The sequence below is a fragment of the Crocodylus porosus genome, unplaced genomic scaffold, assembly GCF_001723895.1.
Source record: "Crocodylus porosus isolate Cpor-Errol unplaced genomic scaffold, CroPor_comp1, whole genome shotgun sequence".
Lineage (NCBI taxonomy): Eukaryota > Metazoa > Chordata > Crocodylia > Crocodylidae > Crocodylus > Crocodylus porosus.
The window spans coordinates 9,374,163-9,397,880 of NW_017728936.1; the positions used below are offsets into that span (position 1 = coordinate 9,374,163).

A 23,718-nucleotide genomic window follows, 5' to 3' on the forward strand; every position below is an offset into this window, starting at 1 on the left:
ACCTAACATCAGCAAAACACAAAATAATAATAAGCAAGCCCCCCTCCCCATACCTTTCAAAACAAGGATAAAGTAATCTCCTCAGGTAAAGAACAGAAATGTAATCATGCAGTAAGACCTCTCTTTTCATTGTTTTAAAAACTGATGTAAAGGTAGTACAGTATACCTTTGTAAATCCGTATATATAAAAACAATAATTGGGTACTCTCAAAAATCCGGCACTTTTTAAGCTTGCACGCGGCGGCTCCTGCCACCATCCACCGGCCCACGCTTCTGCGCCACGTGCGGATGCTGTTCCAGGACCGGCCATCGCTCCAGTTTCAGAAATCCAAAATTTTAAAATTTCCGGCAGGTTCTCGGTCCCGAGCATGCTGGATTTATGAGGTTATACTGTACGGTACCGTAAATCTTCTGCCCACAGTGCAGCACACAACAGGGCACACCTTCCCACAGAGATGATTTGTCTTATGGGAACTAGTCCCGCATTCGAGAAGACAGCTCATTGCCATGTTCTACGCGGTGCTGGACTTCTCGGCTGCAAAACGGTGTTTGTGACCACGGGGGGAGAAAAAAACTAAGACTTTATTTCCTGCCACCCAACAGATGTCCACCAAAAGGTAACACTTGTAGACTGGGCCCCAGGGGCTCAATATTCCACTAAGAAAGTCAAGTCATCTGGGCAGAGATGCAGACGACAGAGGAGGAGGCCAAACGGCAGCCCTGCCAGACTGAATGCACCCGATCTGGTGTGAAGTAGGAAACCAAGTTGTCCTGGGTCTAGGTGGTCTTGGCTGAGAGGCTGCCTTGCAATTCCAGCAGCTGTAGATACAAGCCAAGGGGTTTTGGTCAAACACTAGGCAAATACTTAGGCCACAGAAAATGAATGAGTGACAAGGATTAATTTAGCCCCATTGTTGCCACCGAGCTGATGGACAGGAGTAAGAGGACAGCACGCATCTCCCCTTGGTTTTTTTCCCCAGCAGCTTCAAAGGGATATAGCACTCGCTTCTCCTCTTCGCTTAGAGATTTGCTGGCACTCACACCTCTTCAATAGACCCTTTTGACTAAGAATATCAGCAATTTGCAAACTGTGCGTTCCGTTTTAGAAACATTCATCAGTCCCTCGTGACAGCTGGGATCCTTCAATTATTCTGCAGTGTATCAGGCGCCTGCCAGCATCCAGGAGGAAGGCACAGGCGCCCGTCCGTGTGCACACGTGTGAATAAGGCAAAAGTCCTAAGGGGGTGGGATTTTTGTCCTGCATGTAGAGGAAAGTTCGGCAAGCGCTTTCCTTTTGTCTCTCGGGTAGCCAAGAACAAAAAGTGCATTAAGTAGTCATAGCAACTGAGTTGCAACAACTGTCAGAAGAAAGAGCAGCAGCTTATCACTCTAAGGGTGAAACAGCGGATGGAATTACAGGGGGGGGAAAAAAAGGAAACCAAGTGGAGATGCCTTGAGGCAGAGGCTTAGGCCATGTTGAGGAAGCTCTTCTTGTAATCCAAAGCCATTTCCTAACTCAAAATGCTGCCTGCTTCTTTCACGCTTCATGGGAGTGGGGAGGAGGAAGGGGGAATCATACTCGGACCCAGCCTTGCTCCACCGACAGGCATCATGTATTCAGACAAGCACGTGCAAGGATGCAGGACTGTCTGCACAACTCCACATTCGTTCCTGGTAAAAGTGATCTGATTTCAGTGGCATTATCCCAAGGACAACATGGACTAACCAGAAAACCATGGATCCTAATGCAGAGCTTGCCATGAAGGATGCTGGCCAGGATATCACACCACCTTTCTGCCAGGGTACCGCAGCATGGTCTGCATAAAATCATGCACCCAGGTTTGGAGAGCAAACCGCCTGGGATCACAAGGTCCCAGTGCTGACCTGCAGCTGAGCATCTCATATGTCAGAGTAGAGGGAATCAAGGGGTAGGACTGGCCCCATCTTTACTGGGCAACCTGAGCTGAGCTTCCTAAACACTGCACATCATGGCTCCGATTCAGTAATACACTTCCACATTGCTAAGGCTAAGCAGGTTGTACAGCCTCCACTGTACTGTCACCAGTCCATTGCAAGTAGACCCAATACTGTATCCCATCTGCTTCCAACACAGTTCAATCCAAGTCGACTTTCAGTCTCTGTTGCTAGCTGTGGACTCCAAGGAACACCCCCAGGCTCACACTCACAGTCCGGCACACATTTAGGATATAAGTGGCTCACTCAGCCACTCCACACCTCAAAATCAGTGCCCGGGACCTTCTGACATACAAGCCTAGTACATGACTCTCTCAGTGACAGACACTGTACTCTTCAAATACTAGAGCGTTACAGATCTGCAAATACAAAATACAAAATGGGCCCCCCTTCTAGCCTCACCTCGTGCCTTCTTGCAAGTCAGAGGTGTCGATATTTCTGGCTGGGCAGAATCTCTCCTGTCCTCACCCTCCTACAGGTCCTCTGGCCACGTGCCTAGAAACAGTCAGCTAGCCACACAGAGCAGCACCCTGCTTTTTAGAAGTAGACTCTCAGTGGAAAGCTCCCGTGCCCACCCCTAGTCACGCTGGCTCTGATGAAGAAAAGACCATTTTCCCACAGGGTCAGGCCAGTAGCTAACAGTCATTCAAAGGTGATATGCCCTGTCTTGATGAGTTCTATATACATATCAAGCCAATTTCCTAGGTGAGACAGTTGCCTGGGATACATTACAATAGGGTGCCCTCATGCATAATGCAAACTGGAGCTCATCATTTGATACAGGCACATCCCACTCTGTCACAGAAGCACTTCACTGCTTTGCTGAATCAGGGCCTAAAGATATACTCATAGTTTGGAAATATGAGCATCTCTGCTCACAGAACTATACGACATCAGTTAGATGTGTATTAGGAAGAGGTAACAATTCCTGTTCAGTCTGTATATTAAAGATACCAGCATTCATAGACAAGAACCTCAAAGCATTTGCAAATTCAGGGGTACATTCTCTCTTTGCCCACCAGCCTCTGGTGCTGTATGCAACAGCAAGGCAAGATTAGCAAAAGGAAGATCCTTAGAAGCTGCCACATGCTGAAAACCACAGACTGACGAGAGGGAAATGTGTCCATTCTTGGACTTCAAGAGGAAGAAAGTCATTAAACAGACCGTTTTGGATCCCTATAAAGGAACTGGGGGAAAATATAACACATGGAGTAAACGGGCTTTACCTGCAATGAAAAGAAAACCCAGCCCTGCCCATAATCTTTTCACTATGGGATTACTTCAAAATAGTGATATGCAGATGCTTTCTTACAAGAACAGCCAATATATTTATTTGCCTCCGCCTCCCTTTAGATAGAAAATGAACAGGTCTTAATCAAATTCATGTGTGAGTTTGTCCACAGATAAAGTTTTTTATCTGTTCTAGGAATCACAGTTTTGCAGCAGCATATGTTAAGATCCCCAACTCAGCCATTAAAAAATGGAAAATTGCTTTACAATAAAATAAAAAGCAACCCACAAAAAGTCTTTCATCTCTTAAAATGCTAATTGCATGCGAAGTGTCACTGTTTGGATGTAATAGCGACATTCCTGGAATCAGTTAGCTAAACATACTAGCTGTGATATTTAGGAGTAATTCAAAAGGCGTGAAATCTGAAAGTGGTATTAAAGAGATGTATAAAAGCTCTGCAGTCATAGGTTAAAACATCAAAACTACTTTCATTACTATCATATGCAATGACAACTGCTACTGCGGTGTTAGAGTTGAGAAGTCAGGTATTCAAGAAGTAAAGAAACCTTTCATTTTAAAGGGGCTTGATTCACTTTTAATATTGGTGTATACCAAGAGCAACTTTACTGCGAGAGCAGGGAGGGGCAGAAACCAAATTTTCCATTTCGTAGGAAATGCTGCAATTTCACAATTTCTTTCTCGCTTGCAATAAAACAATGGAAAAGGTGCTGTGAAAGGCAATTCCAAAGAAAGAAATTGCTTCCTTTTGATCATATCAAAGCATTTTGTTCCAACGTCTACTTTTTTATATTCAATTATTTAATATATATAAAAAAAAAAGTGTTCTAAACTGGAAAAATGTCTAACTTCTCAGGAATTATTACTCCGCCACCCCCCCACATAGTATTTTGCTGAAATCAGCAAGTTTCTACCAAATGTCTATGAAATGTTTTGGTTTCAACAAATTGGTATTTTCAGCTAGAAACATCAGAAAAGCTGTGATTCGCTCTACATTGCTGTAAGTAACAAGGGAATCCAGGACAAGATCATTACCACCTTCTATTTGGTCGCATTCACCCACACACGATGAGAGGAGGAGATTGGTACTAAGCACACAAATAAAGGAACGAATGGAAAATGCTGACATCAAATTCGAGACACGTGGCAAGGAGGATGAGCAGAACAAACAAGAGAGGGAAGCGATGCATCGTCCACGTTTCCTGTCCTGCTAATGACAGCGGAGAGGGTGAGGGATAGATAAGGAGGCACACATGGAAGCTGGACCCTGGTTGCCAGGTCTGTCTGTTGGCTCCGTGCCCTCTGCCCTGCCCGGGACGGGTATATGTGGGCAGGCCAGAGGGCACACGTGTGACTGATGCTTCACTTGGACAAAGGATAAACTGAACAGATGTGACTGGGGACACTCTTTAATCAGCTGTGATGACCCAGAACAGGGCACAAGCCGGACCCCTATTACAGAGTTCAAGAAGCGAAGGCAGAAGAAGGCCATTTCAAAACTTTTCCTCGAGATGCCGGAGGAGAAGTTTTTAACCTTAACTGTCTCATGGGTGCTGGGCTCTATAGATAGACACCCGGGAACCTTCTGAAATACACATTAGTAACTGAATACGGAGGAACGGTTCTACAAATAGTATTAATTTCTTATTTGGGGAATCAAGGACTAGTCCCTCCACCTCACATGCTAACAGGCATGATGGTCCCTTCAGTGAATTACCCCGAGACTTGCTGCTCTGAAGCACTGAGTGCCAGGACTCCCTTTGAACCTAATGGACATGGACAGCATGCAGGACTGTTGAGAATCAAACCCAAAGGCTTGGAAGAGCAGCAACTGAAGATAATTTTAGGAAGCTGTTATCATATCCTACGGGACAGCCCAGCAGAAATACATAGAAGTAAAACCAACCTGGTTCTACAGCCATTAGACAGCGTTGCTCAGAAATCACTCTAAAAGCCTATATAAATTTATATCTTTTCTATAGACTTTTAGAACTCATCTGCAATAGGGAATTATAGCCCTGTTATAGGATTATATGAGATAGCTTAGCAATTTCCTGTGGAGAAGTTATCATAGTCTTTTGCTTTCTATAGGTCTTTTGCTACAAGAGGCAGCGCTTAGAGCCATTTTTGTTTTTAATTTTTATTGGGACTAGGGAGAGATTTTCCCTGACTAGGGAGGCAAAAATAATCAAACAAAAAAAAACAACCTTGAAGGCCTCTGAGAACATTAGTATATTAGTCAAATAGACAGGTTTTAGTAATGGATGCAGACTGGATGAGCTCATGTCTAAAGATAAAACCCTTTAGAGAACATCTAGATCAGAGATCTATTCGCATTTGGGAAATGCACACCCCCAGGATGTGTATACTGCCTCTAGAAAGAGAGCTTAGGCACCACCTATTCTGGTATACACAGCCCCTTGGCAGCTAGTGTTGAGAAACGCAGAAGAAGAGCTGCTGCGTTTCTTTGCCCAGCTCAGGGCTAAGCAGCATTTCAGAAATGAGTCAATTCAGACCAACATTACCTAGTTCTTGTTTAGTGCTTTACATCAGTTCATTTCCAAAGGGTTTTAGCCAGGAAGTCAGTATCAGCATCCTCAGTTTACAGATGAGGACACCCAGGGTGTTTATAGGTGTTCTCCGAGAGAGGGGGGCGCTTTAATTAGAGCCATTCTAATTAGAGCATCATGTGTATCAGCATCCCCACCACCATTTTCCAGCACGGGGACACTGATACACGCAATGCTACAGTCTGCTGGAGCACAGCAATTACCACACTTCAGCAGACTCAATTAATCAAACCTGCTCAGACAGGCTGTGATTACAGCACATTAGAGCAGCTTTGCGGCATGTGTATAGGCACCCCCAGGCATAGAGCAGGGAAGGAAGTCACTTTGCTCACAGACAGCCATAAACCAAGGGCAGAGCCCGGATGAGAACCCAGGACTCCCAAGTCCCAGAGTTATGCTGTCTCCACTGGGCAACGCTTCCTCCCCTCTCTGCTTTCTGAGCCTGCCTTAAACCTGCAGACAGCTCTGCAGGGGAAATTCTGCAAGCGAGCAAAACCTGTGTGTGATAAAAGGATGGCCATTAAACTTTAGCAGGATGACAGCGCACACAGAAGAGGGGAGCAGCCCTAAAATACCCCCAAACTATTTAAAAGGACACTGCCCCATCTGCTATCCAGCACAAGGGAATCCCACTAGGATGCCAGCAAGCCTACCACACACTTGGTCGCTACAGCAGAACTGCCTTTAGGAGACTTATAGCTGGAGAAGCACTTGATACCCTAACAGGGTTTGTGATCATTCAGATGCTCATAACAGGATACTATCTGTTCCTGAGAAAAGCCACACTGATCTGATGAATGAGACTGTTTTCTGGGGCAAGCACTGCTGCAGACTCAGACCAGCAGACATCTAAGGAAGGATGCTCTTGCAGGGAACCCCCACTTGGAGACCGACAGGAAAAGAAAAGGTTCAAGGCCCAGGAGGTACATACTGGTTTCCGCTGTCTCATATTCACTGTCTCTCAGCAGCTCAAAAATGTCCACCTCCACTTTGGCTTTTCCCACTCGCTCTGGGGCCCGATTGATCCGGTTCTTCGCTAGGGTGATAGACAGCCTCTCCCCTCTGCTGCACTCCATCGGGTCATCCAGAATGGCAGCTGGAAAACAAAAGCATGGCTCAGTAAGGAAGGACTGGAAAAATCAGTAGAACCTAGAATAAAACCTGGTGAGTCAGTAGGCAGAGGAAGTAAAAGGATCAGGGGAGAGAGAAAAAGAGTCCATTTTCCATGGTGCATTTGACCAGTGCTTTGGCAACGGTAGGTTTCTATCTTTGCAGGGATGCCTGAATCGCCTAATCTGGGAGGATTACATGACTCAGTGGGGCCCCAATTCTGTATCCATAGGATCATAGCAAAGTAGGGCGGTAAGGGACTTCACATGATCATCTAGTCCAGACCCTTGCTCAAGGAAGGATCATCCCTGACTAAACCATGACAGCCAACTGTCTAACCTGCTTTTGAAAGCATCCAAGGATGGACATACCGCAGTTTCTCTAGGGTGACTGTTGCAATGCTTGACCTTTCAAACTGAGTACCAAGCTTACGTCCTACCAAAATTGCTCGCCCCCAACAGGCATTGGTTAGGCATGGGATGAGCTGTTCCTTCATCGTATCTACTGACGTCCATTCATTTTATTACTGCCCCTCACATCCATCCTTACCTGTCATGCCCACCTGTTAGTGCCTACCAAATTTCATAGATTTCATAGACATTAGGGTTGGAAGGGACCTTGGGAGATCATCCAACCCAGCACGCTGCCCCAAGGCATCACTTGTGAGCTCCCTGCCTCAAGAGTGTCTGTCCCTTGCCTGCGCAGCGCCTAAGCTCACTAAGGACAGACTACTGATTGCAGTTTCTAAATGTTACTAGGATACAAAATCATAAAGCTGGGGTTTGTCCACTTCAATCCAGGGAAAGGATCAGGGCCCAGTTTAGTAATCGCTTCTCGGCCTCTTGAAGGCTCAGATCGAGCGAAAACATTTAATGCCCAAGAAAACAGTTCGGGATTTACTGTGATGCGTGAATTAGCAAGTGAACAAGCACAGGCGCACGCACAAAAGTGCATCAAAAACATGCTTTGTTCATTTGATAAAGTCTCTGTGCAGTGCTGAGACCAGCAGATCAATTCTCACAGTCAGAATATTTCAGGAAGCGAGTGGGCAGGGGTGGGTGGGGAGGGACAAATATTTTTCAAACAGAAGGCACTTGACTCTTGAACTCATCTCCTGAGCCTGCCTACTCAAATCTGTGCTATGCTGGGGCGGAGAAGAGATATTGTGGTGTATTGTTTTTACTATTTTTTTTTTTTTATAGAAGGTAAAAATAAATTGGAGTTGAGCATTAATCTTAATACTTCATAACGCACTAGCAACATTTCTGCAGTACTGTTTGCCGAGTCTGGTTAATAAGAGCTCCTGTTGTAGCACTCAGCTATTAAATCTTAGCTGGGAAGACAGCACTGTTTTGTTGGTATATGAATTATAAGGGGACCGATGCTTATCTTCTTTGCCAAAGTTTCTTAGCAGCATTGCTTCCATTAGGGCAGGAGCTGCCTGGGTGTAAACCAGACCTAAGTAACACCAGAATCAGGCCCCAAAGTGCGTAGGTTAGCAAAGAGTAGATTAGTGCAGCTCTGCTGTATAATGTAAGCACACAGGCCAGGAAAATACAGAACCAGCTACAGCACTTGTTAAAGCTTTGAAATGCATCACTTTGCTGCAGAAGCTTTCCTTTTTCCTTTTTTAAAGAAAGAACCATGTAAATCAACTGACAGCCGAAATAAAGCAAATTGGCTGTAACCTGGAGGTACGGAGCTGCTCCCGCAGTGGAGGGGGCGGGGGCAGAACAAGGAAATAGATAAGATTTGCAAGGCACAGGGAAAGTTAAAAGAAGATGTCAGGTAGGCATAAAGAGCAACTTCCAGCTGGGACCAAAGCAGTGCAAGTTTGTCCTAAGGAGCTCCCACCTGGAGAGGTACGGCACTCTGGTCTCCAGCTGATTGCACCAGACCAGTACAAAACATACCCGGAAGCCCTGCAGCAGCAGGCTGCTGCATGATAACTGGACTCCAAGGAATGTTTCATGTTGGTTCTCCAATTGTCAGAGATTACTTTAGACCCTGAACCTTGAAGTTTCTGCCTCCAGAGAGATCTCGACTTGGCAGCTGGTTGCAATGAAGTCCTCAGACAGCTAATCCCCTTAGTTATGTCTACTAACAAGACCACAAGGATGCCATGCTTCCATGAAGGTATCCAGGTTGTAGCCATATTGGTCTAGAGGAAAAGCAATCAGGGCTCATGGATAGAGGCGATATTATTTATTAAACCTTATTTTTGCAAAAAAAAATAATAATAACAATTAAATGAAACCTTCATATTTTCCCAAGCAAGAAACAACTTGGACCACCTGCAACCCGAGCTCCTGCTCCTGTCTTTAAAGTAATTTCCATCATCACAGCCTCACAGGAGAGCTGAGACTCCTTACCAGTGAAGGACTGCTGCCCAGAGGGTTTTTTCCATCTATTGGCTCCTCTGTGAAATCCTATGAAATATGAACTTTCATTTCTACCCAGGCGAACTTTTACAATCTTTTCTCTGATGCCAGATGAAGGGTGTTTGTGCCCAAAAGCTTCACAGAGTTCATAGACACTAGGGCTGGAAGAAACCTTGGAAAATCGAGTCCATCCTCCTCCTCAAGGGGCAGGAAGTCAGCTAGGGTCAAATCTGGTTGAATCTCCTACGAATCAACCTGAAGCTTCGCGCAGCCCTCGATACCACCTCTGTCTACGAGCCCTGATGCTTCCAGGAAGGTACTTCAGGACTTGAATGATGGCCCCCACTCCACTACTGACCCTACATGGAGGTGCAGAGGTATGGGTGCAGCCAGTAAGTCCAGCAGTTGCCCTTCACATTGGTGTGTGACAATTCTTCTCTGCTTTTACACCCCCGGCCCCCCTCCCAGAGGTTAATGTTCCCTGGCTTTTACTCTGCACAAAGCCACAAACTCAATGCAAGTCTCAGTTGCAGCCCAGGTATTTCGCCCAGGACCATGCCTGAGAAAAACTTGAGTTTTCACACGATTCTGGAGTCATTGTGGCATAAGGACTAAAGGGGGACCTATGCAGGAGGTAATCGCTCCTGCACTAAGAGAAGAAAAATGGTTTGAGTTCCCGTGAGCACTTATCTCTGCAGAGAGAGCATCTGGATGGCTTGAGGACAAGGCCAGTGTCCTCCACGGTCCACTGCTGGCCAGCAGCAGAGAGCATTTCCTGCCTCTCTGGGATAACGCGTCTCCCGAGTGCCTCTCAATGGCATTTCCACTTCAAGGTTTCATTTTACACAGCTCAAGCTCTGGGCCGTTGCTTTACAAGGCACAAAGCTACACCCACACCATTACAGGTTAGACGCGAGATTTTCTCCTTGTGGATGCACATGTCAAACACCCATTACATCTAGTGGGACACACGCACAGGAGCCGCAAGGAAACGAGATGCATAAATAGGATACCGTGTCTGTCCTGCGTGATTTCCAGCATGGTTATTCATTTGCAGTTCTAGCTCTGGTTGAACACCACAAAATGCTCGCCACAGCTGTACCTGGAAAACTGTTAAGGGGAAAAAGTGCACGTGTGTGCGTGGCGAGGGATAACAGCTATCTGATCCCCTCCAGCGAGAAATGCTCCAATCTGGCATATTCCGTCGACTGTGAAAGCTCGTTGTGATAAAAAAAATAAAATAAAAATTAAAGAGGCTGCATCAGCAGTTGTATTAACGGTATGTTTGTGGAACATCTGGACAGCTAACAAAAATAATCATCGGTGCATGAGGGCTTTTGGGTTTTCTCCTTTTGCTTCCCTTCCTCCCCGCCGTTTGACACTCTCTAAGACAGCACGGTTACTCATTGGAAAGTGCCAGGTAGGCACCTAGTGGCAGCTCATACTTAGGCTCTGAGGTTCTCAGTCCCATGGGCTAGCATCCACCTCTAGATCTAAAGAGAAAGGCATAAAAATGTATATTAAAGAACATGCAATGCTGAGATTTCCGGGCAGTGCTTTTTTTTTTTTAAGCATTTAAAATATCCGCTTGCCCATGCTCTGGTTTGTGCCAGGCATGACTGTGAAAGGGAGAGATTACAGAAGCAAGTTGGAAGTTGATTCACTTGATCAGACGTAGGCACAGAGGCTTCCATTCACACGATGAGCACTCAGGTCCTACGGGGATAGGGATCAGAGTATGCCAGAGTGAGGGGTGTGCCTATGGACAGCTATAGATAGGTTAGTAGGGAGGCACCTATGGGGATAGACAGATGCACCAAGGAACTGATCTTCCCATCTTGCATCACTTTTAAGGGTTTCAAAAACTGAACTAGTCTCTGATAAGGAAACACGTGACAACAATTCTTCTGAGATGTGTCTCGCTGCACAGATGTCTTGGCGAGCAGTCCCAGTCCTTCAGGCAACACCATCTCGTCTGCTCCGCTTACATACAAGCGCTGTCATTATCTGCAAAGCACGGGCAGTTAATCTTTATCTCATTATACGACTGCAAAGGTTGTGCTTTCCTCTAAGGCCAGCAACTCGGATCATAGGATTTTTAGAAGTTGATATGCATGGTGGCTATTTTTAATTACAAATGAGCCAAGCGAGGAATGAAAAGCATTCCAGAAAGCCAAGTGTTGTCTCACTCCTCCTTGACCTCCTCTCACTCACAGAATTAACCCACAAATCCTGCCTCCCTGATCCAAGCGTTAGGAGCTTGGATGCAATTTTATTTTTTATTTTTCGCCTGGCCCATGTTGCTATGAAAGGGCAGGCCAAAACCCAAGATCTGAATTAGAACCGGTTGGGAATTTCTCAAAAAGGTTTGCCCAAAGGAAAAAGTCAATTCCTTACTGCCAATGCTGTTTGCAGGAAAAGGCTGGTTTTGAAGAGCTTTCCATTTGAAAAAGCTCTTGAAGTTGTTGGAATGGGAGACATTTCCTAACAGCTGCATTTTCCAGCTCAAAATAATTTCTCATTTCAAAATGTAAGTTAATTTCTAGTACAGAACATGTATTTTTAAAAGGCATGTCCAATGTCATAACTGATTCTTTTTTTAAATGGATCACATCATCTGTTTGCAAGCACTTTTGAGACTGATTTTTTGTGCTAATTCAGGGTGGGACCTTTTTTCCCCCCGCTTGAAACCTTGAACATTTTCCTAAGCTGGGAAAAATGTGCTTCCTTGCTCCCCTTGCCAACTGCCTGAATGTTGTGGCTTGTCTTGAAAACACATCCCTAAGAAAGGAGGCAATACCCCAACATTACACAGCAAATTGCAGAAAGCGAGGGGTAGCCTGATGCAAAAAGGAGCTCCATCAGTGGCCGATATAAAGGCCCGAAAATCTCCATTTGATATAGCAGGAACAAAGATACAGCTCTGTTTACTTACCAGCATCCCACTAGATCAGGGCCACATGGGAACATATTCCTTTGCTAATCTCCTCATTTCGGGAGATGATGGGAGCCCCACAGTTGTGTAAGGCTGGTAGTGCATAAAGAAGCAAGCCTATTGCAACCACACCTCCTCCAATGGCTATAGCACATTCTGGCTCAAACACAGTATCTCAATTAGACGTGACCTCATTAAGTTTTTAGTGGAAACACTAGACTGGACAGCATGTCCTGGAAGTTCAGAGCCAAGCCCACCCCATTTTACAGTTTTTCTCGCCCTTCAAATTACAAACTTTGTTGTGGCAGCAAGGAAAGAACAAGGATCCTTGTTTCCAAAAGTAGGAGCCTCCAGATGCTCGAGGTAGGAGAAAATCTACATTAATCTTTGGGCCGGACCGAGGGCCTATTGCTGGGCAGCTCTGATGCAGCTCACTAGGAGGCAGTAGCACCCATACAAACCCAACCAGCCATTAATGGAGAGCCATTACAGATTGCTAACTTCCTTCAGGGCTTGTGCAGAAATTGTCACGATGCTCCATCTGCTCCCATACTGTGAGACTAGTTAGTTGTTACCAAATATTAAACCAGCTCATGAATCTGACTGGGTAATGAGGCTGAACTAATCTTTATTTATTATTATAGCTAGCAGACCAAAAAGGTAATTTAATGTTTAAAAAGGTTGATTTTAAAACTTTATGTCTGGGGATGCATTGCCAACTCTCGTCTAATAATGGCATCATTAAGTACAGACTAAAGTCTTTATTTAAATTCTCTTTTATGTATTCCTGTCTATTAACGATGGGGAGATGCGTCAAGGAGATCTTTAATTCTGGAAACTTACATTAAGCCTTTGAACTTTGTTAGCCACAAAAATCACTGCACTGCTTTTCTCCCTGGTTGTAATAAATGTTTCACACCTAGATGTTTCAGAGGGGTTTTTTTTTGTTATTATTATTATTACAGGATCATGAGTAAACATTTTCAGAAGCAGCCACAGGTTTTCCAGCCATTTCCGAGTTTGTGAATACCGACAGCAAGAGTTGGAGTCAGGGTCCTGTAGTCGCTCTGGGATTTGCTTTCAAAAAGGCTAAACATCTCAAGCAGAGCTGGTCTAGAAACATCTTTGCCCCCACAAGAAATTTTGATAAAGATGAAAAATGGCTCCATCAAAAGTTTTCCTCCAGGGTTTTCACGCTTCTTTCTTTTTTTTCTTTTTAAATGGAAAAATTATTACCCAGGATCCATAAAATTATTGCTCTTTGCTTGAAAAAGTTCACTTCTTTGAGTGAAATAATATTCCTCATTTTTATCCTTCCCTCTCCCAATGAAAACCTATAATATATTTCATGGGTTTGGGGGTGTTTTGGGGACTGAAATTGCAGTTCGGAGGGAAACGAAAGGAGGTGCTTGCTAGTGAAAAATATTTTGGACAGCAAATTTTCACCCGGTTCTACACTCAAGTTGGATACCCCAACACTAATTGACACACAAGGGCTTTGGCAATCAATACTCAATTAGGCTGCATAACTTGGAAACCCCAGAATATTGTCCATTGGCTATTGATGTAGATCATCACGTGACAGCAGCAAATCCTCCTCTTTTTACACTCAGCAGTGTAGGACAACTAAAATACATTCAGTACTGTCCCAGGATTCCTCTATACACCAGTAAGTTGTCTATACATCAGCAACTACTTTGCTCTAGATGTCTCAGAGATGTTGCATACTAGTGTGGAAGGAAAGGACCCCACAAAATGAGCACATTTATTAAGATGTAATCCAACCCATATAAGTTTTTGAGAACACTCTCCTTGGCCCCCTAACGAGCTTGTAACTGCAGCGTGTCCGCCAATGTTTCATCCAATCTAGGAAGGATTTCCCAAGGGATGGGGTTTCTATTACTTCCTGCAGGAGATCGGTTCACTGACCCTACAAGCACTTACTCCACTTCATACAAGTAAAAGCTTGTAACAATTCCACAGGAGCATTTTCACACTACTTTATCACAGCAAAGACGAGAGAACACGAGAAGCAGCAGAGCAGGCCACGTCCCACTTTTCTCCCCTCCCCTTGAGGAAACCCCTCGCAACCCCCTCGCAGAGCAAGACGGCTGTTCATTTTCCTTGGTTCAGTCAATTTTGGTCCTTTCATGTGAAACGGCCAACAACGGGACCAGTACATGCTAACCACCTGGGCTGTGTTAGCAACATAGACCGCTGTCCACCTAGAGCTGGGCCAAGACTGATCAAGTCATCCTATGAAAGCCACCAGCCAATTTTTAAGAGAGCAGGAACATTCATTTCCTACCATCCTCAGTTGAGTTTCAAGCAGCACCCGAGCAGCAAAAATCCTTGCGTCACACTCCCATGAGCCAAGCAGTCCTCAGGTGTGCTTTCACTCCATGAGCCGCATTTGTAACATGCATATGCATGCTGACAAGGCCAACACGGTAACATGTTGTATTATGTATTTCTACTGAATTCATGATGCAACCAAGACCTAACGAAGTGGCGTTTTTACAACAACAGGGAACAGATGTCACTGGAAGGTTTATATGCTGTTAGAACAACACTGTCTAGCTGACCTTTCCCAGTTAAGTTTATTAAGTACCGTTCACTTCCTTAAGATGCCTCTCGCTCTGTTGGGATGTTTTGCCATAACTTATGATCCATTAAAAACACAACTGTCACTCTGAGTCGGTGCCTGGAATATGCAAGAAGATTAAAGCATGGAGGAACTGAGATCGCATCCCAAAATCTACCGCCAGAGGTTCGAAAGGTCTGTCTTTCCACGTTCCCTATCCCCCTGGTACATAAGGTCATACTTGAAATATTCTTCCTATTTATGCCCTCAATCTACTTCCAACCTCCTGCATGTTCCCAAGAAGCTCAAACCTAAAGTTGCAATGTGGATTCAACCCAGATACAAGAACTTGCACAGGAGAGCCAGGATCAGTTGAGAAGTGCTCTAGCACTGAGGGCTCTGAGATCTGTTTAAGACGTGGGCCATGGAGATGTTTGGAAAGCATCCAGTTGAATGCAGCAGGATCATTAACACAGGGGGTTAATCTAAGCAGCAATAGTTGTCCTAAGTCTCAGAAAGATTCAACCCCCACTTAAAAAACCGTGGGCTTGGGGAGGAGCACGAGGCATAATACTCAGTCACAGAAGATGCTCCAGCACTGGAAACCAGCCTCACCTCCCACCTCGCCTTCCTAGTATTTCCTGCAGTTCCCACCCTGAGTTTAGACCTGCTGCTATCGCCATCAAAGCCAACCCCAAATTCATTGCTCCTAACGCCTAACCAGTTTACGAATAGAAAGACACGTTTAGATAAGGAGGCAAATGTTTGTTTGTTTGGTTAGGTCAGTGTTTCCCAGCCTTTTCCAGCCCAAGGCCCATTTGCATTAATAAAAAATTTCCGTGGCACACCTGTTAAGGCATTCCCCATCCTCATACTTACGGTAGCTCATTGCCATGGAAAAATTTTGCAGCACACCTGTTCATTTCTGACGGCACACTTCTGTGCCGCAGCACACTGGTTGTGAAACACTGGGTTAGGTTGAAGATGGCTGCAAGGTTTGCTTACTTTACAGGTTCCCTCCTTGCTGAGTGCAGCATTAGCCCTTGAGGCTGTCAGTTTGGGGAACTGCGAGAAACTTTCAAAGTCCCTCATTATGAAGCTGTCAAGTAGAGCTCCAGTGGAGAAACAGGCAGTTTTGTATTTTCATTACAGTCTCCAAACTGCTGCTTACAAATAAAATAATATTAAAAAGCCCCCATAATCCACCATAACTCAGGAAGTAAAGAAGATGCCTCAATGAACACTTTTTTTTTTTTTTTTAACCTATGCTTAAAAACTCTTTTCTTCACAGACAAAGAGGCACGATAATGTTTGCCTGATCATCATGGCGGAGAGCTATTTATTGCTCTTGGCCAGCCTCTGAAATCTGCATTTAAATAGAGCTTCCCTCATTTATGATATCCAGAGAGAGAGTGAATCGGGAGGGAGAAAAGAGAGGGAGAGGTGGGGAGAAATGATAAAACAGCCCAGGGCTTTGTGTCTCCATTGCTTAAAACACAGCATCTTGTTTCCCTTTCTTGGTATTTGTTTGGAGAGCATTACAAAACAATAAGATTTATGCAGCAGCTTCCCCAAATTGCTTAATGAGGTGGACAAAGTGTCCCGGCTCTGTCCCAAGCCTCCCCTCTGCCTGTAAGAGGGAGCCGTCGATCTCCCGGTGACTATGGAGAGGGTTTGCAAATACTCCAGTGCCGCGCATCTGCAAAGCACCGATGGGACAGCCTTATCTTTGTGCCCAGGTAAGCATGATCCCCCCGATAGAGCCAGGGAGGAGTGGCGCCAGGTTATGGGATGCCGCTTCCTCCTCTGCACCACTGGACGCCTGCTGTGATTGATCTCAAGCATAGCAGATGCAGCATGCACTCAGTGTGGCAGAAGTACGTACCTCTTCCCCACGTCCTTTAAAGCACCTGCCACTGCAGAATGACACTCATGGACCATTGAACCTATAAGTGGTTTGGGTTAATTTGCTCAAAAGTAAAATTCCAGCTCCTCTTGAAGGCTGCTACGATCAGCCCCAGAGAGCCAGGCCTGGTCCCTCAAAACTGCAAGCAACAACAACAATAAAAGCTCCTTACATCTGAGAGAGAAAAACTCCTTACTTGTTATTCGCCTGCCAGGCACCTAGAGGACAGATCTCTCCTCTCTTCCTCTCGCCTTCACTTCAGTGGTGGGAACAAACACTCTAATGAGACAAGGTCCCAATTTTCTGATAGAGATCATCTGCCTTTCAAAATGCAGATCTTGCGGCAAGGGAGCTCCCTTAGTATGCAACGGAAACAGCCGAGGCGAACTCACAACAGGTCTGAAAGAGCCACCAGAAATGGAGCCAGCTCTCCCTTGCAGAAACGGGGAGTACAATCTTGACTCCCAAGAAGAAAATGGCAAAATTCCCAGTAACTCTGGAGTGGGGCAAAGGAGAAGGGGGCAATTTTCGCCAGAGATCGCAATACAAACCATGCAAAAGTTCGGCAAGTCGTGTGGCTCAGGACTGGTGAAATCCTGTTGAGGCCTTAGAGACGTTCGGGAGAGAAGGCAGGGGCAGAGGCCAAAAGCCAGATGTTGGAGAAAGGAGAAAGAAATGACTCAACCTCCTCTGGATGTGAGTATGTGATAAGATTAAGGCAAGGAATATGCTGCAGAGGTGGTACCTGATGTTTGCTACAGGGCATCTTGAATTGTGACAAAATGTGGAGGTCCATCTATCTAGTGGGAATAGGTTCAGACAGGATAGGGCCATGAACTCATCTGGAAGGAGGCAGGCTTTCACCTCTCAGGCTCACTAACAGGCTGAGCGATGGCAGTTTCTCGCCAACCACCCTGAAGAAGGAAACGTTGAAGACAGAATGACCTCCAAGAAGGGCCTCTGAGATGTGCTGCAAGCTGCAGAAACCAGAGAAGAAAGGTGCGTGGATCTTTGCTATTAATGATCAAAGCTATTTCCTAGGAATCCACATTCCTCACTCGTCCGTCCGTGGAGTCCCTCTGCAAAGGCTGTCACACACAAATGAGATTTGGTGGTCAAAACCTTTGCTTGGCCTAGGCGACTCTGCAAAACTCCGGGTGCACCAGCACGTTCCACACTTTAAGCCTGCGCTAGTGGGCTGATGCCTTTACAAAACAGACATTTCTAGTCCTGGCCAGAAATACCAAGGCAACCACTGCTCTATACCTAGGACTCTACTGAAGGATACGAATGACGTCAACGTAGGCCGGACATACAGGAAACAAAACGGACCCAAGGAGTACACAGGGAATTAGGAAATTGTGGGTTTCAGAATTATTCTGGGGGAAAAAATGGACAAAAAGTGAGAAGAGGGGAAAGGCAGAGAGGCATTTATATGATCTAAGTCAGTTTGGTCCATTTCTATTTTAATGAGAGCTGAGCTGGGCAATTTAGAGCCAGCGCCTGAGAAGTCATGAAAACGGGGGAGGGTTTCAGAGCTATGGGTTTACTTTGATCTATTTTTGCTCTAGGACCCAATTAGGAAATTCAGCTCCAGAGCATGGGACCTCCTTCCTCTCCGACTGCCAAAGCCAGAAGTGGGGAGGTCTGAGCTGAAATTCTAATTTCGGCTTTTTCAGCATCTTCAGTCAGAGCTGAGTTTCCAGAGGAAGTCCGCCTGCCTGTTTCACAGTCTCGGGTGACTGGCAGCAGTTGTGGTTGCAACAAGGAGAGCACTTCAAACCCTGACGGGGCCAGCTAATTCGGCAAGTCCCAGAAATGAGCAAGAGCTTAATTAAGTCAGGGGAGAGTAGAAACTTGGGGAAAATAATCAAATATACCCCAAGCTCCTCTGCCAGGCAATAAAACAAGGCAGTAATAATATGTAAAGACTCCGAGACTTCTAAAGGCAAGCAAGAAGTTGTCTGCTGGGATTTAGAGCAGCAATGATGGATTTGAGAAATGGGATGTGTACACATGGTGTTTGTGTGTTGATAGATAGCTGGCAGCAGCTATGTTCTGCAGAGGGGGCTGCCAGAGTGAAGGGGGGCAGAAAAAACCCTGATCCAGCAGCAAACGTGATCTTTTAGTATGCATGTTTTTGCCGTACTGGGACTTCATAGTCACATTACACAAGCTACACCAGGGTGTTGCATACCAGGAAGGGAAACCTGCAGAGAAGGCCACATTACTTCAAGAAGTGGTGGTGGGAAAAGCTTCAGGAGTGCAGCGGAGGGGATGTGTGAATGGAAGGCATAACCTTCAGGCAGCATTTAAAACCAAGACCCTGGCCACCCATGCTTGTTAGAGTCAATATAACTTCCCCACAGAGGCAGGAAAGAGGAGAGTTATCTTCATTTTACACAATACAGTATTATTTGAAGTCAATGTAGCATTATTCCTCATGTCTTTTCCTAAAGCATCATGCAACATTCCTCTGCAATACTGCATATCTGTGCATGTCACGCCAGACGTGGCCAAATGCCATGGGCACAGGACGTGAGCCCTGGACTTATCCAAGCTCGTGACTAAGGGAAGGACATCACTTGAGTGCAAGTAAATGCTTCTAAAATTGACACTGCTCAGCCGCTTCCACATGAAGCTGGTGCCTGAACCTCCACCTTGCTCCTGGGCTTGAGAAATGAAAGGCTTGGTCTGAAGAAAGAAAACAAGATACTTTCCATCTACTCCAACAGGCTTTGGATCAGGCCTTGAGAGAGCAAATGATGGGGCCAGTATCCCCTTCAGCCCATAGCGGAGCTGGTCTGTACAGCCATCTTGCTCTTCCTTCAATAGCTCCCTCCTTGGAAGGAGTGCAACTTTGGTATGACCCCTTACCAACTTCGGTATTAAGTCCTTGCTGGGTTTTTCCCCCCCAGACGGGATGGAAATCACCAACAGGCTACAGAGGGTTCCTGGCTTAGGCCAAACAATGGAGTGTGGAGGTACAAGACCAAGATGCCAAGCTGGCCCCAGTTGATTCATTGCAGTTATAGGGACAGCAAATAGCCATGCACATATTTGTAATGCCAAAGCAAGAGGAAAACAAGTAAGAGAGATTTTGTGTTTCGTTTTTCACAACAGTATTGAGAACTCACAGATTTTCACCACCTGCATTGGTGCAAACTATTACTATTAAGAAATGAAATGCTGGTCACTGGCAGGGCATAACTAAGGTCAACAGCCTACTGCACTTGATACTCATGGCAAGGGAGTCCCTGCAGGAAAATACTTAGAGAAGACATGCAAGGGATGTGCAAAAGGATCAGCAGCTCCACAATGAGGAGAAGTAACTGAGGCATAAAGATATGAACCGATTTGCTCCAAGTCACATAAGAGGATTGTGGTGCAGTGGGTAACTGAGCCAACCACCCCCTGGTTCCCAGCACCTTATCCACCAAACCACATTCCCTCTTTCATTGTGGACACCACCGCCATTACAATTAATGAGGACATGGCACTTTCTACCCACAGGCACTTGTGGGCTTTACTGAAGGATTGCTAATCACATTGCTCAATGGGGAACTGCACAGCAGGCACGTCTGCGCCGCAGCCACTGCCCAGATGACCCTGCCTACGCAGGCTTCCTCACATACTCCAAACCTGAAAAAGAGGACAGTGCAGATGCTCAAGGGCTGCGTCCAGAGACCACTGGGAAACATCCCAGAAACCAAGATCTTAGGAGTAGCTACAGAGGCATGCCACTGGAAAATGTGCTGTCTACACCAAGAGCACTAACCTAATGCAACTAAACTGACAGTCGCGCTCAGACACAGGCAGGGAAGTCTAGAAACAAGCCAGATGACGTGAAAACCAAGGGAATATGGCTCAGATGGTGTGACAGGTCTCATGGCCACAGGGGTGGCCGTGATGCCCCCCTAGTGACCCTGCACCTCCTGTCTAGCTTAGACCCTGACGTAGCTCCCCCTAGATAACTTGTCCACCACACCTTGTTCTTAATATTAAAGATTTATTAAGGGAGGCTGCCAACAGCCCTTAGCAGGAGCCTTACTCCTAATAATTTCCTACTGGGTCTCAATCCAGCTCTCAGGCCTGATAGGTCCTTCCCAGCCTGACTAGGACTCTGGAGAGCACCTGCAGCCTTCAGGACAAGTTGTGGGGCTCCTTTTCCCTTCCTACACCACACCACAAGCCTTGCAGATATTGTCATATCATTGTTCACTTCCTGGGCTTTGGCCTCCTCAGCCATCGCCCTTTTCCTCTTAGCCAGGTCTTCTAGCCCAGACCCACTACATTGGACCTGGCTTCGAAGCACTAGCTCTAACTTGTCCCTTTTGGTCCCCGAGTCACTGGCCACTGTGTGGCTGCACCCCAGCCCCTGTCTCCCTGTGCTCTTCTCGGGTGCTGGGCACCGTGGCACTCGTGCCCACTCTGGGTTCAACAATCACTCGTGACTGGGCCCCACTCAGGCACTGGGCTCCAGGTCCCTGTGAGGCTGCACACTGCTCGGGCACCGGGCCCTCGGCCCCTGTGTGGCCCTGCAGCTGTGCATGCTGCCCCTCTCTGGGCTCCACAGTAGCTCAAGCCTTAAGCCTGCCCCTGGCAGGGCTCAAGGCCGTTTGGGCACTAATGGGACTGCCATCAACAACCCCTTACAGTCCCAATCCAAACCACTGCTATAAACAGTAACATAAACCATAAGCCCCTGGGCTATAACAGAAACACAAACATCAGCAGCAGTGACCCTCTGTCCCCTGAAGCGGGCAAACTTTCCCCATCTCCCAGCGGGCATGCCTTGCAGCCTGGAGCTATACCCTTGGCCAGTGGTCTCCAAACTTTTTTGATTGTGCACCCCTATCAGTAAAACATTTTTGAGCGTGCACCCCCAGTATATGTATATATAAAAAACATGACTCAAGAGGCATGCAGGCAACAGGTGGCTGAGCAAAATGTAAGTGCCAAGACGATATAAATGCTGAGACCTTGTATTCGAAGAGCAGGATGTGACCATGAAAGGCCAGCGAGGAAGGTGGAGAGAATGGGAGAGTGTGTCCATTTATGAGTAAGAGTAGGGGCACACGAGAGAAGAAATAGCAGGTAAAACCACATCGCCAAAGACCCAGCTGTAGTGATTAACCATGGAGGAGCTCAGCCAAGTTACAAACAATGAGACTGAAGCATTCGGAGAGAGAGGCCCTTGGGATTATTTTGATCTCTATGCTTTGCCGTGGGAAAAACAACCTTCCTTGCTGAGTGACACCAAAATGAGACGCTAAAGAGCTTCTGTGCCAGTGGTGGAAAACCCTTCAGATCCGATTTGCATCATTCCGAGCACCCTCTTCTTTCCCCCTTTACCCAGCCCCTAGACATTTAATAGAGTCTTTTAACGTCATTCTGCCTCTTCCCCGATGTGCTGAGGTAATTGAGTCTCTGCTAACTATTCTCAGCTTCCATGCAGGAAATAAGTCAGGAATCCTTTTCTCTGGACCCTTTGTATGGTTGCACTCCTTGGCAACCCTCTTAGCAGAAGAACTGTTAATTGCTCTGATTCCAGTTTGCAAGAGTGTTTGCTGCTTGCTAGGAGAGTGACCCTGCACTAATACGGGGAAATGCTGCAGCCTTTTCTTTTCCTTTTTTAAGTTTTGTGCAATGGATGCACAGAGCTACTCCTGTTCAGCACTGAATGAGTACCTGCTCTTGCCTGGAGTGGCTAGAGCTTGCCTAGATATACCCAGGCTCTCAGGCACTGATAGCAGTGACTCCAGCAGGACACAGGCTGTAGAAATCTGCCTGGGACCCTGATTACGTACTTGACGCCAAAGCTTGTGTTGTTGTGGCTTCCCGGTTACAGATTCTTGAGCTAGCTAAGTTGGACCTAGCTCGCATGCATCTACCCAGGCTGCAATCAGACCTACTCCTGCAGGTTGGCATTTTTGTAGTCCCTCTTGGTCCAGTTGGGAGGAAAAACTGCTCTACTGTCACTTGGTAGCACTGCTGCCTTTGCACAACTGGGACTTTCTCAGGTTGGGACTGGAAGTGATTAGACAGACGCATCCTTTTATCTGGGCTCAGATTTCAGACAGTTCTCACTGAGCCATACTCCTTTTCCAGTAGGTATCCACCAGGTGATTGATGTCACCACGTGATGTGGCTTTGAATATCTACAGTGAGAAGAAAGTGTACTTCAAGAACTAAAGGAGAAAGCTGTGTGTGTGTCCCTGAATGCGCCCCACCATAAAACCTGTGGAGAGGTGGGTATAAGCAGACAGAGGCAAAGACTAAATGCAGTAAAACAAAAACCGCCTCCCTCAGATTTACAATATTTTGTACCGTTGCAGTGTCTTTCATCCAAGCATCACCAAAGGGCGCTCAACAAGTGATGCCTCACAACCACCTTGGGAGCTGGCCCTTCTATCTCTGTTTTGCAGGTGGATTCACTAAAAGAAAATGAAGTTCAGGCCAAAATTGGCAATAGAATTTAGTTATGTGACTTGGGACGATGTGGGTGCCCAAAGCCAAGTGATTACTTGGGACAGCTGGAGTGATCCACCCAGGGCCACACACTGACATGATCCTAGATCTCTTGCTTCCAAGTCCTGTTTGTGGTTCACAAGGGATGACAGCACAGCACAGGTGTTTATGTGTTTCCCATGACTGAGAGTGGTGACACCCCTGGGAGGCAGGGAAGTGCAATCATCCCCATTTTTACAGATTGGGAATGGAAGGCAGGAGGGAACAAGAGCTTGTCTAAACAAGGACGTTAAGGTGAACAAATTAAGACTGTGAAATCAAAATGCATCAGTTCAAGTACGTGGGACCCTTGTGCAGACACTCTCCTTCAGCTGTAAAGTGGCCTCAGCCTGTTGAAGGTTAATCCTTTGAAGGAGTGAACCAGAGGGAGATCAGACCACTTGGCTTCTGAATGAGAAGGCCCACAAGGAGTTTAATGAGTGTTAACCAATGCACAGTAACCTTACAGCTCTGGTTAATTCCCAAAGTCACAGAGGGA

General features: G+C 46.2%; 1 protein-coding gene across 1 annotated transcript in view; it reads right to left on the reverse strand.

Annotated features, from left to right (window-relative positions):
• The window catches only part of GRIK4 (glutamate ionotropic receptor kainate type subunit 4), a 212,931-nt gene that overhangs the window by 100,574 nt on the left and 88,639 nt on the right, over positions 1 to 23,718 (reverse strand). Inside the window, 1 exon segment of the mRNA XM_019547060.1 lies at positions 6,725 to 6,889. Within this exon segment, the coding sequence (XP_019402605.1) occupies positions 6,725 to 6,889 (165 nt within the window).